This window comes from Sarcophilus harrisii, chromosome 1 (assembly GCF_902635505.1).
Source record: "Sarcophilus harrisii chromosome 1, mSarHar1.11, whole genome shotgun sequence".
In the NCBI taxonomy this organism is placed as follows: Eukaryota; Metazoa; Chordata; class Mammalia; order Dasyuromorphia; family Dasyuridae; genus Sarcophilus; species Sarcophilus harrisii.
The window spans coordinates 214896333-214910712 of NC_045426.1; the positions used below are offsets into that span (position 1 = coordinate 214896333).

The 14380-nt window shown below is 33.8% G+C and overlaps 1 protein-coding gene across 7 annotated transcripts in view; it reads right to left on the bottom strand.

The window, feature by feature from the left end:
* Positions 1–412: 412 nt before the first annotated feature.
* TDRD7 (tudor domain containing 7) overlaps positions 413–14380 on the bottom strand; it is a 100059-nt gene continuing 86091 nt past the window's right edge. For all 7 annotated transcript variants that reach the window (XM_031936759.1, XM_031936741.1, XM_031936748.1 and 4 more), the window contains 5 exons: positions 11712–11846; positions 9798–9908; positions 6303–6805; positions 3156–3316; positions 413–1071 (listed from right to left, as the gene is read on the bottom strand). In XM_031936759.1, coding sequence (XP_031792619.1) covers positions 851–1071; positions 3156–3316; positions 6303–6805; positions 9798–9908; positions 11712–11846 — 1131 coding nt within the window. In that variant the 3' untranslated portion in view covers positions 413–850. The remainder of the gene's footprint in view (positions 1072–3155; positions 3317–6302; positions 6806–9797; positions 9909–11711; positions 11847–14380) is intronic.

Here is a 14380-nt window from a genome sequence, read left to right on the forward strand (position 1 = left end):
TTTCCTTTTTCTCTAGTCAAACTTTTGATTGTCCCATGTAAAATTCATGGATCTCCATTTCCATATTTTATTTATGCTGCTATCTTACCTAGAATGAACTCTGGTAATTAACTGTCCCAAGTTCAAATTAGAAGGCTTTTCTAAACCATATTTACACTAATTGCTAACACCCTAAATAACAACAAAAGGGACAAGATGGTTTTTGTCCTCCCTACTAAGAAATTTGAGGGCTTCTAGATCTGTCTGATGATATAAATGATATGTAAACTAAACTAAACTAAAATGACAGGCAGATACTCAGTTTTGCCTTCAGAAACATAGAAATTCATGCCCCTGAAACTGGTTTTCATTCTTAGAGATAATTCTATGGAAAGGAAAAAAAAAGGAATCTTATACAGTAATACAATACTAGTAAGGCTCACGTAATTTAATACATAATTAGCACTGGCAGAAGGAACATGTGTACTGTGTATACAGCATAATAACATGAGATGGGATATGAAGATATTAGAGAAAGGGGAGGCAAATATTTTAAGATCATAAAACCTAAGAATAAACTCAAAATAGTCAACTTTAATGTTGATAAACAACACTTTATTTTTCCACCCCAACACTCTAAAACTATAGTAATAAACAAAGCGTAAGTCCTTTGAAAAGTCAACGTGGCTAAACAAAACTTCTATTAAATATATTTCATAGACCATAAGCATCATATTTTTTCAGTTCCTTGCAGATATTCAGAGCCATGCAGCATAGTTGGACTTTCGGTGTTTAAAGCCCGCTTCATGTTGTTTTATTATTATTATTGCTAAAGAATATGAATTAGTTGTCAAGGTTTCAGCAACAGTGATTAATTAATTTTTGAAAGCTCCACAAGATATTCGGACATAAAGTCATGAATCCATATATCAGTATCTGGTAGTGATGTGTCCACCAAGTAGGCCACTATTTTTCGATCCCAAGGATTGGTACTTTCAACAACTGCCTGTACCAATGCCACCAAAGGTTTCTTCTCCACATGATTTCGAAACACTATTGAAGCTTCTTCTGACCACTGACTGCATCTTACTCCTAGTACAAAAATGCAAAGAATATGCTGTAAGAATAGACATCCATAATCAAATATTACTTATATTTTATTCAAAGCAGTTTGAACAGTCCAAGTTAAAATTCCTGAAACTAAAAAAGTAAGCAGCAGGAAAAAAAATTTTTTTCCCCCAATCTGGATTGAACTACTTTTATGATTCTATGTCTCTGAACAGTAATTATTTATTAAGAACTAAACACCAGAAATGCACCCCTCCAAAAAAAATTGAATTTAAATTCTCAAAAAATTTACATTCCGGAAGAACCCTTGGAGTATAATGCTGTGGAATAAAGAACATATAATGATCACATCTCTTTGGTCAACATGATTTTAATGGATAATTTCAAAAGAGAAAGGATAGGTCCATTTACCTCATAAATAATTAAGATACAGTACTCCTTGAAATGTTCCTAGTTAGAGTAAATGCAAGTGTGTGTATGTGTGTGTATGTGTTAAGGCTTATCTTGGGCAAGCCATTCTCTTTGGGTGTCAGCTACAAAAATGAGGGGTTAGACTAGATAATCTTCTAAGTCCCTTCCAATTCTGGGACTTAAAATCAATGAATGACATCAGTAAGTTTTCTCTAATTCTAGATCTTTTTACAGTTTTTAATACAACTTATTCTAAATAAGTGGTATGGGACTGTGATTTAGGCAACCTAAGTTACCCAGGCAGATTACTAAGGATTTAGAAAAAAAGCTGGGAAAGGCCTTAAAATTATCTATTTTACTCCTTTTCATTTTACAAATGAGGAAACTGAGGTCTATCAAATGATCTGCTTTAGTTCACATGGGCAGTAGATAGGAAAGTCACAAGTTCAAGCCACGTTCCTTCCCAACTACAAATTTAGTGCTCTTTCCATTATACCAAAGTGTGTCTGTCTTCTCTCTGGGCCAAGTTTTTCTCATTTCTAAAATGAACAGACTGAACTAGATAATTTTTAAAATTTCTTTTCATTTGTTAGATTCTATAATCTAAGATCTCTAGAACTCAGAAGGCAAGTGTTATGAGACCCAACTTTACAAAATCTTTAAAACTGAACTGAAACAGGGGCAGCTTGGTGGCACAGTGGATAGAGCACCAGCCCTGAAAGTAAGGAGGACCTGAGTTCAAATGTGACTTCAGATACTTAACACTTCCTGACCCTAGATACTTAACCTTAATTATAATAATTGCCTTAGGGGAGGGAGTTAATTGAACTGAAACTTAATAATAAAATTTTATTTCCTAAGCTTGCACAAATTTGATGTTAAGTCTATAATAAAGTTAGTATGTTAGTTACATATTTTGTTGGACTTGTAATATGCAAAGAAAAGAATAAAGGATCATATAGAGCCATATAGTGCTGCAATGGATGCCCAAGGTTAGAAAGCCATTGTTAAGAGGGGTGGAACTTGAGTTCTTTTAAGTCTACAATCCATGGTGTTCTTTTCCTGGTATCAAAATTTAGTTAAAGTTAGCATGAAGTTAGATAAGGGTTAATAAAAAGTAATGGAATTTAGGCATGATATAATTTTATATGCTTTTTGTTTTTACATTATTCATTTCTGAAAATATTCCTCCCTGTCGAACAAAGTATCCTTAGTCATAAAGACTTCCAAAAAAACCAAAAAAAAAAAAAAGCACTAGTGTTATAAAATCAAACATACTTCTGCATCTAACAGTGAATGTGATATTCTACATTGGCAGTGATAAGAAAGTCTCAATTCTTCACTGGGGACATGTTTGGTCATTTTATAAATATATAACGTTCAGTTTAGTTTTATTTTGTTCTTACCACCTTCCATTGTTTGTCATCGTGTATTTTATTTTCCTGATCCTCTTTACTTTCTATCCATTTATAACATTTATAACATTGGCTGAATGGACTATTAAGTCATGATTTTTTAGAGCACAAGAATATTCCATTTTCCCAGTTGACAGGTCTTTGTTTTTAGTTCTTTGCCTTCCCCCAAACCACAATTACTATTCTGGTGTATGTCAGAACTCCAGAGGGCCCATGGATAGCAGAGACATAGACATCAAGACAAGAGCATGATCTAGGGCTGGTTCCAGTTTTACAATTTACCTGCAAGTTGAGCTGTGATGGCTTGAAAGGGCAGCTTCCGGAACACATCCACTAGAGGCTGTACTTTCCTGATGCTCACTAATTCATGTTTACCATAATCCAACTCATAAACAGATACCAGTCCATTGGTCAGAATTCCTTTCAAAAGTACTCTGTGCCACCTAAAAACATTTAATGAGTTAAAGAGAAAAACGATTCAAGTAAATATTGATTTAATGATTAAATATGATTAAATTAAATGATTAAAAATGATTAAATAAATAAAAATTATGAACATTTATAAAATTAATGTGGGTTGTTGCTTCTCAAAAGCTAAGATCAAAGGACAAAATAATATAGATGGGGCACACTTTTTGAAGCCATTACCATTTCTTGGTCCACAGACTATCATTAACATAATAGCTCAAAATCAGAATGAATATGGCAATAAGGTTAAGACATTAAGACATTTAAAAATTCCAAATTTAATGCCAAATACAATGAGCATTTCCATATACACAGAAAACAGAAAGAGAATTGTACAGGAGAATATACATTTCTATAATTTGCTGCCTGTTTTTCTTTCTAAGTATATAATAAATTTAAAGTGTAACTTTCAAAGTTGTTCTGCTTAAGACAGCACAATTGAGAATGACATAAATGAAAAAAGATTAGATTTTGAAGTTAAGCACAAGAAAAAAGTCAATGCTAGTTTTTTTCTTTCCAAATGATCCCCCAAAATGAGACTTCTTGATCAGTTCTAAACTTCAATCCTTGCACAACTAGAACATATTTTGTTGAGCTATTAATATGCGAAGAAGAGGGGAAAGGATCTTGAAACCATACAATGCTGGACTGGATGTCAGAGATATTCCAATTCAGTCCCTTTTTTTTGCATATGAGAGAAGCCAAGTGCCTAGCCTAAGTTTAGAAAGATAGCATCAGGGACAGAGTTGAATCCAGGTTTAAGTCTAGAGCTGGTGGTATTCTTTCACAATTTAGGGTTCCAAAATTTAGGGCTGGAAGAAAGTTTGGAGGGCAATGAATTGCAGATGATACAGCAATAGCAATGAAGGCCCATAGAGAGGAAGCAGCTTGATTTGTACAGGAGATAGAAATGGACGAAAGGCAGCTATGATTTATGTGAAGTAACCCTTAACTACTGGAAAAATGAAACTATCCTTCAAACAACCCCCCTTAAATGTAGCAATCAGAAAGTGAGTTGGAAATAGTAGTTAATAATATAAATACAGGAACTGAAAAGGTAAGGCTCCAAGAGAAAAGTGGAGAAACGGAGCTATGTGACATCTCTTGACATCTACTAGGTGTGTGCATGATCCTGGACAAATCCCAACCTCTCAATATTCTCAGTAAGACAAGTTGCAGAAAAGGTGGTCATCTACAATGATCGAGTTTCCTCATTTAAGAGTTCACTATGTCAATAAAACTCAGTTCTAGTTTCTATCTCTTCTATGAAGAGGGTGACAATTCAGATGACTGTTTCTAGGTGTGCAAGTGGCCAAATAGAATATATATCTACTTCAGAGTGACAAAAACATATTTTTTTTAAAGTGGCATTTTGATGTAATCAAAAGCATGGTGCTATAATAACTAGGAATATGAAATATACAACAAAATATGGATATAACAATAAAAAATCAATGGGACCAGAACTATAGGTACACTGATTATGATCATGGAGGGGAAAAAAATTAGGACAAACAAGTAGAACTTGGTGTAGATCTGAAAGGCAACAGAAAACAAAAATGTTTCTTTTTTGATTTAATTGGCTTTTTCTTGTTGGACCCATTCATTAGTAAGATACTGAGATGACCATAGGATTTGAAGTCAGAGGTGCCGGGTTCAAATGCTGCCTCAATGGCAAGTGTCACTTAACTTTTTGGATACTGAGCTTCCTCTTCTGTTAATGAAGGGGTCAGATTAAATGATCTCTAAGTTCAGCACAGTTCTAAATTTGTAAGTTTATATTTATTTGATTGCTTTTATTGATAAAACTTAAGTTTATAATTTAAAACATTTAATATTAAGGAAACAGGAAAGATCAATTTGAAAATATATTCACTGTATTTTAGTTTTGTTTTCATTTCTCAAGGATAATGGTTTAAGTAAAAGTTCTTTCCTTGATAGATTATGGATGGATTCTAGAAGTCTGACATTTTACTTTCTAACCAAGTATGAAGAATATTCAACATATGAGCTCGAATAGAAAAGTCATTTATAACTGACATTTACCTCATCCTATATTTGGATAGTTCAGTATCAGTCAAGAGTTCCATTGTGCAATGTATTTACTTTTTGAAAATTATCTTTCAAAGTTTTTTCTTTCGTATCTTAATCTTGATCCAAAGATGTACGGATAAAAAGTTGCATTTGATTAAATTAAAATATAAATTCTAGTCACTTTTCTGCCAGGACTAATGCAAGAGACTTCTAATTGACCTCCACAACTTAAGTTTCTTCCTATTCTTATTTTATCTCCACACACTTTCCAAAGTGGTTTTCCTAAATCACAGATCTGGCCATGTCATCCCCACCCTGCTAAAAAAAAAAAAAAAAAAAACTAGTAGGACCTTATTATCTCTAGAATCAAATATCAAATCATGTATGTGGCATATAAAGATCTTTACAATCTTCCCCCTTCCTATCTTTCTAGTCTTACACATTACTTTAATCCATGTATTTCTTGACTTTTTTCTAATTGGAAATGGAGCCCTAGAAGCACTCAGACAAGACTTCTCCCACACATGTTAAAGTCACATAAGATAGCATGAAAAAAGAGGGAGACAGATTTATTTGATGGTGAATATCAAGTGAAGAATAAAACTGCGAGACATAGACTCACTTATATTATTCACTAATATCATGGAAGATGTTTTACAGAATCCACATAGAAGATGGTTTCTCTACTAATGACAAAGTTTTAAAATGTCCCTATTGATAATTGAATTATGTTGTTTTATAGACTGGCAAACCCTACAATTTAATCAGTCTCCTTTTCCGTTTAAAATCCTTAAAAAAAGTATCTCCATTTTTTTCCCAAAGTAACTCCATTGGGGCAGAAAACTTTTGGCACTGACTTCTCTAAAAGCCAGTACAAACATCATGTGTAAAGACACCCTACTACTACCGCATCTCCCAAACACCTACTTGTTTTCCACCTTTGCAGCATACACTTTGTCTTTCTCCACTGTTACGGGTCGCTCTTCAGACACACTATAATACAGAATCATTTCTTCCATCAGAACTTCCAGTTTATGTAACTCTTGCCAAGGCTGGATAACAAAATGACCAGGATGGCAGGCCACTGGCACATAGACATCCATGTGTTCTCCTGGCTTCGACAAAGGTATTGGAGGGGGAAGCTCCATAATAGAAAGGTTGGTGGCATGTTCTATTAAAGACCTTGGGATGGTATCGATGAAGTTTTTCTTGACACTTTCAAGAGTGGTTCTTGGTAGAGTGACACTGTCACTTTTGTTGTTAGGAGGAGTAACTTCACAAGGTGCGGCACTCAAAAACACATCTTTCTGATGCTTCCATAAATCCGCATTTGTAATCTGCCGATTAATGCTGCGATGAGGATCTGGGAAATTTTTAGGAGTAAATAGATAAATATGTGCGATTCCTTTGGGTTCATCCAATTTCATAACCTTTTAGAAAAGAAATAAAATGATTAAATAAAACAAAATCTAAATTTATCAAAAAAAGGTAAAATTATTTACAGAATCAACATCATGAAAAAGATGATCTAGTATTTCATTATTAATTGTACAAATTTAAGACATAACACATTTTCTATTGTATTTGTATATCAAGGTAACTTTAGGGTCCTGACTTACATACTTAAAAACCCATGGAGAGTATTATGTTATGAATGACATTTTGCTTAAACTTACTTTCATTTATGAAGGTTATATGCTTTGGGAAATAGGAATTGTAGGTCTATGAAAAAATTTCAATGTTATTAACATTTCCCCCTTTGAAATTAAATTATGTATGCATTTTAATAATATCTACAATATGACACAATTATAAACATGTTATTTTGAGGTATGAAAATAAAGTTACTTTTCTCTTTTTGCTCTAAGTTGTTTTATGGTTAAATTATTTAGGAAAATACCAATATAGGGTGACTTATTTAATAACCAAGTAGTTTTTGTAGTTATAGCTGAAATATCCTCAGACTGGGATAGGAATAAATACAAAATAAACAATTTTTGGATCCAAATAACAAAAGATTCTGGTGAGCTGTTCCAAACTACTAGATGACTCAAGTGCCCCTTTCTTTAGCCTCTGTGCCAGCTGGGAGGCTCTGGATAGTCTAACAAGAAACAGAGTACATTTCTAATTTCTGTTAGAAAAGCCCTCAGCTATATTTCTAGAATTGGGGTATGTGCAAGAAATGGGAGTTTTGCAGCACAGAGAAGTCCTAGTGTGGGAATCTTATACCTGTATAAATTGCAACTGTCTAAATGAACAGATTTATAAGTTCATAAATTTAGAGCTGAAAGGAAAAGCTCAGAGATCAATTAGTCTAACCCCTTAATTTTAGAGAAAAGTCATACAGGTAGGTAGTCAGAATTTGAACCCAGTTTCAGAGACTTTACAATCAGTGGTTTTTGTTTTTTAATATGGAATTGACGATTTAGCGATATAAGTCCTGGTAGAATTGCCTGAGACAACACAGATGGTTTGTCCTGCATCACAAAGCTAATAATTATCAGATTTAGTGGGAAAATCACTCATGTGGTTACAATGGGAAAAAAAAAAAAGATCTGGAGCCCCATGAGCAAAATTCAAATTTCTTATTCTCTATTTGCTACAGGTAGGTGACTTTGGGTCACTTATTTAATGCTTTTCTAAGACCTCAGTATCTTTATCTATCAAGTCCCTTCCAGTTCTAACTCTGTAAGCCTATGATAAGAACCCAGATTTCCACATTCCAAGACCAGTACAAAGACTGGGAAAGACAAGAAGAGATGAGGTTAAATTAACTTTAAATAGCAAAGTAGTTTATATTTGAAGTTGGGGGTAATAGGGAGCTACTAGAATTTGCTGAGGAAAATGGAGGGGAAGTAGTGTGACATATAAGACTTATGCTTCAGAAAACCACAGTAGCAAGTCTGCAGAAGATGAATTAATATGGGGAGAGACTTAAGGAGTTCAGTTAGAAGGCTATGGTGATAGACTAAGGATTGATCAGAGCTTGAAAAAGAGTGGTAGCTTCTGTGAATGTGGAAAAACTGGAGGGGAAAGATTTTGCTGAGAAAGAAATTACAAAGTTTGGATTAGAATGTAGGTTGAGTTAAAGAGAAGAGTCTGGGATGATAAAAGGATTGAGAACTTGAATATCTAGAAGGATAGTAGTCAATATAATAGGAAAATTTAGTACACAGTTTTGTTCATAAGTATTTTAAAATGTACTTATGGCCTTCTAAATTTTAATCTATTTTTCTTTACCTAACATAAGACAGTTTATTACATTCTGTCAGATGTCATTAGTGTCTCTTTTCAAATTTTTCCCTATGCTAGTATCTTGTATATGGTGGGTGTCAGTCAACAAGCATTTATTCATCAATCACTGTGCTAAATACTAAGGTTTCAAAGTTCTACGGAGTTCAGAGAAAGGGAAAAAATCAGTATGGAATGTACTTAGTAGGAGGAAGATGGCTTCTGAATAAAGTGAGAATGGAGCTGGGTCTTAGTTTGGTATTTCTGGAAAAGGGGAATTAAGATACAAAAATAGCTGATTTTTTTGGTAGCTATTCAAAAACAAATATAAACAAATCAATTTAAAATTCTATCCAAGAAGAGAACCATTTTTTTTTCAATCAGTATTTTTTGCTTATAACACAAATTATGGCAGTTATGTTGCATTGCAGAAATATGTTAATTGTATCTATGCATTTCATACCAGTTAGCAAATAATACCTAAATCTTTTTAAAAGATCTTTTGGGTATTATTAAAAGGCAGTACTGTGCAGTTTTAAAGCATTTTGGACATAAGAGTCAGTTGGGCCCCACAGAACCACCAGTGTGTGTGACTCACACTTGGGCAAGTCCCACCCATCCTTCATATCCAACTTCTCACTCTTCCCAGCCAGCTAAAACCTTCCCAGGCTCTAAGGGGGGGAAAGTCAACATTATCCACCACACGGCACCGACATGAGGAAAGTGCATCATAAATCAAAAAATGTACTACATGGGCAAGTTATTATAGAAAATAAAAGCTCAAGTATTTAAGCAAAGTTCTATAAAAGAGAAATGTTTCAGGTTATAGAATACTTAGTTCCTTATCACCAGTTAAAATGGTGGCAAAGGGACATCTATTGGCATAATTGTGGCACATGAATGAGAGAATGAAATGAAGGCTATTCACAAAGACTTCATGAGCAGTGTGCTCGGTAATAAGGTAACAAAGTAAGAAAAGTGTCTTACAGATACTGCAAAAATCTGGAACACTTTCTCAAACAAGAAATTATTTAATTGTGAGCTACATTATATATATAAAAACATAATTGGAGCTCATGACCAAATCTAAAGGAAAGTTTTCATTTTGCCATAATATAAAATCATCTAGTTATATTTACAACTTTTTTCTTAAGAGATTTAAGCAATTAAGTTATTTAATAAAATGCCAACCTTAATGCTACAATCAGAGCAGTTCAAAACTGTATCTCTTAACCAAAGGACAGCATCTGGTGTCCACATGCCAATACTAAGTGGAAGATCAGCTAAACAGCATTTAATAGCCTGAAAATGAAGAACAATAAAAATGTATGAATATTTTTAGCTCATGCTATTTAAAAATTCACTATCTTAAAAAAAACATTATTTTTTATAAATCAGAGATGACCACAGTACAACGCAATCAATTACTCCTATGAAAACACACTCAGAGGACAAAATTGAACACAATCACAAAAATTATTGTAATATTTAGCTCTGAAGTTTGTAGAAAAAATACAATAAACTCCTAATTATGTGCAATCTTGAGAAAGAATGACATTGAAGTCAGACAGCCTGGGCTCTGATGCCAGTTTTGCCACTTACTACTCTGGTGACTATGTTCACGTCCCTTCAATTTCATGGACCTCTGTTCTGTCACCTATAAAATGGGAAGCCCAACTAGGCGGCCTCTAGGCAAGCTTTCTGCTCTAACTTTACAATAATATAAGATGCTAGAATCTAACAAATGATAATCATGATTGCCTTTGGTTTTTACCTTATCTCTTGTTATGTGTTGTTCAGTCATTTCAGTCGTGCCCAACTCTTGTGACCCCATTTGGGGTTTTCTTGGCTGAGACACTGGACTGCCATTTTCTCCTCCAGCTCATTTTTATAGATGAGGAACTGAAGCAAACAGGGTTAAGAGACTTGCCCAGAGTCACATAGCTAGTAAGTGTCTGAGGTCGGATCTGAAATGAGATCTTCCCGACTCCAGGCCAGACACTATCCACTACGCCACCTAGCTGCCCCAATATGAAATGCTGAAATCTAACATGATAATTAAAAAAACAAAAACAAAAACCCTCATTACCACCTTTGGCTTTCACCTTATCTGTTATTTTATCTCATTTCTATGTGAGCAGCTGCTCCTAAGCAAGCAGTAAGTCATCTCTTGGAGGCCTATAAGGCTTTTTAGGTTGAGCCTGGGTAAAACTGAGCTGAAGCTTGTTTCCAATGGCCTTGTCTTCAACTCCCTTTCTGTGCTGGATTCTTTTTTTGTACTTTCTCCTCCTGTGCTGTCCCATACTATGATGCTTTTCCTGAGTACCAGTAATTAGTTAATAATATAATACCTGAAGCTTTCATTTTAGTGGCAATGTGGAATGACTCAATACAATTTAGACACATTCATTTGTATTTCAGAAATGGACCAGGATTGTTTTTGGGGCAGTTGTTGACTCAGTGAATAGATAAAGTACCAGGCCTGGACTCAGGAAGATCTGAGTTCAAATATGTTCTCAGACACTTACTAGCTGTGTGACCCTAGACAAGTCACTTTATTTTGTTTGCCTCAATGTCCTCAAATGTAAAATGAGCTGGAGAACGAAATGGCAAATCATCCAATATCATGCTCAGAAAACCCCAAATGGGGTCACCAGTGAAAACAACTAAATAACAATAACAATGGACAAAGATTAGGAAAGAAAATAACTTACTTAAGGCTTTGTTTTTAAACATTCCAGCAATATGCATTTACAAACAATAATTGCAGTATATGAATATTGATGCCAGTACTGTTTACTTTGCAATATTTTAATTACTTATCATTTCTGTCTGTTCATTAAAGCTTGATTCCTACTATGAAACTCGTTTACTTCTAATTAACTGTGTGATCTTGGAAATGATAAAACAGAATTTCTTAAAAATACATTCAAACTAATAATAAAACATGATTCATACTAATCTAAGTATGAATTGGCAAAATTTGTCTGAAAGTGAGTAAGCAGCTAAATTCAGACTAATCTGAGACTAGGTTTTCTTAAATCTAATAGTGACTTTGGCTATACTCTAAGCATTTTCTGCAAATTTTTAAAAGTGATATGTTACCTGGGGTGGTATTGCAATCAATTCTTGTAGAAATCGAGGTGGAATTTCTCTGAGTTCTGATACTTTGACAGAAGTGACTGTGCCACTATCCAAGAACTGAACATCAAGAGCCCGACTACTGTGAACATTTGTTATCTGAAATGAAAAAAAGCATTTATTAACTTAAGATGGACAAAATATAAAGGTTTTTGAGTACTAGAATTCCAACTCATTATTTAAAATTTTCTAGAGATGGAGCTGATAGGACTATTGAGTCCAATGTCATCATTTTACAAAATAAGGAAACTGAGGCTTAGAGAAGTTAAGCGGCCTGACTATAGGTCTATTAAGTGTCAGAGGCATAACTTACCCCAGAGTTCTGACTTTAAAGCCTGGGTGCTTTTTACTCTAACAGGCAATAATTAGCAGAAAATATCAGCACTAACCAATTATAATGCTCACTTGCCCTAAAGTTAAATTGTACTTTTCTATGCTTCAAGTAATTTAATTTTAGGAAGATTTAATCCTTCTTTCCTACAAAGAGCACATTTTATATTGACATGAATTCAACTATTTAAGATCCTAAGAGACTTTGTCCTAGATTGCACTAATAGGGGTGTGTGTGTGTGTGTGTGTGTGTGTGTGTGTGTGGTGCTAGTTGTAACAAAAGGAATTAGCACACGTTATGGTAACATTAAAAAATTAAGGGAATTCTTCTAATCTAGTTTCCCTTAACTAACAGCATATTTTCAGTCACTGAAAAATAAGCTTAATTTGGTTAAGATTACCCTTTAGACACTTACTACATAAATTTGAGCTCTTTATATGCCACCAAGTAGGCCTTGAATATGGTATAAATATGGCGATGAGGCCTCATTTAAAAATTTATTTTTTAAAAAATGGAAGAGCATGCATAAGTAGAGAAATACCGTATGGAACAATATATATACAAAGTAGTCACAGATGGGAGTCACTTCTCACTGCTGAAATGTAATGTCACCAACGGTTTTATTTGCCATCAAACAGCTATCCACCTTTGATATTCTCTTAGTCTAATCTGAAATCACATTGAGTCTTGTAGGTCTTGAAAAGTGGGTCTTAAGTCTTAGATTGGGCATAACACTATAATAATCTACTTATTCTCTTAGTATAATCTGAAATCATATTGAATCTTATAGATCTTGAAAAGTGGGTTAGGTTGGGCATAACACTATAACAATCTACTTGGTTACACATTCAAAGACTGGTAATTACTTGAGGTGCTATAAATTATTATTATTTTCCCTGAATAAAGAATTTTGCTGACTGCCAGGCTGTTCTTACAAGTTGAGATTTATCACTACTCTCTAATATCAACTCTCCAGTGATAAACTAAAAGCTTGGCCAATCTACAACCAACCACTTCCCTCTCTGTAGAGTGTGTACTCCAACCAGCAAGTACATTGGAAACACTGTGTATGCTGTTTTCGGTGAATGGGGCAATGATGACATACCAGAGAGAAGAGAAATGACTCAAATTCCTACTATTTTTTTTTTGGCTTATTGATTAAAAAACATAACATCTTAAGAGTGTGGGAACTGAAACTGAAGAAAAATGGAGAGAAAATAAAAGGGCCCTTCACTATCCTATGGGAGAATCAAAATCACTGCCCCAGACAAATTACATCTTGGATTACAAAAATGATTCTCAGTTATAGTCTCTGAGGCACCATAGGTGCCTGGGCAAACACAGAGCCAGGTGGTGGGTTCTAGGGCAGGAAACAGATAAAAGCACCCCAATTTTCACAGAGAAAGAAGGTGGAGTCTACCTTCAAACTTAGGTGGAAGAATTTGATGTTGACCATAACAAAAGTCTGAAATACTCGAAAACATTTATTTAGTAATCAAAGAATCACTGCCATTTTGAGTTAAGAACAATCATGTTCATTTTTTTTTCTCTTGTGGTTTTTACCTTTTGAAATGTTTTTTTCTCTCCCAACATGATTCATAAAAATGTGTATTTAAAACATATATATATAAAACCAGGAAAAAATTAATAATAATAATAATAAAGATCATCATGCCAGAATGACCCTCAGTATTCAGTACTTTTTTGGGACAATTAATCAGTAATTCAGGGAAACTCCAGAGACTGTACAACTGGATTTCAGCCATGGATTTAATAGAATTATATTTTTGTTTGGGAGGAAAAGGGATGATAACAAAGTTTGGTGGATTTGGAAGTAACTGAAAAACTGGCCACAGAGAGTACTGCTAAATCATTGATAAATTAATATTAACTTGGAGGGATGTCTATTAGTGATATGCTACAAGGACTTTGCTTTTAATCATGCTTCATTCAAAGTATTTACCAATATATAAATGAAGATACATTTGATTATCAAATCTAATGATGACACAAAGCTGAGTATTATTGCCAATACAATAAGTGACAGGCAAATTAATCTAAAAAGACCTCAATAAGCTAAAGTAAAGCACTAAAATAAAGAAAATGAAGCTCAATAAGAAATAAAAATTAAAAAATGCTAACCTTAAAATAAATCAATAAAACAAATCAATAAAAATAAGAGGGTATAGAATTGTATATGGAGATTCATTAAAAAAAAAAAAAAAAAAAAGATGAGTTTTATACTGGAAGCTCCATGAGTTAAGAGGGAGAAATGGGAAACCAAAAAAACCTAATGTGGTCA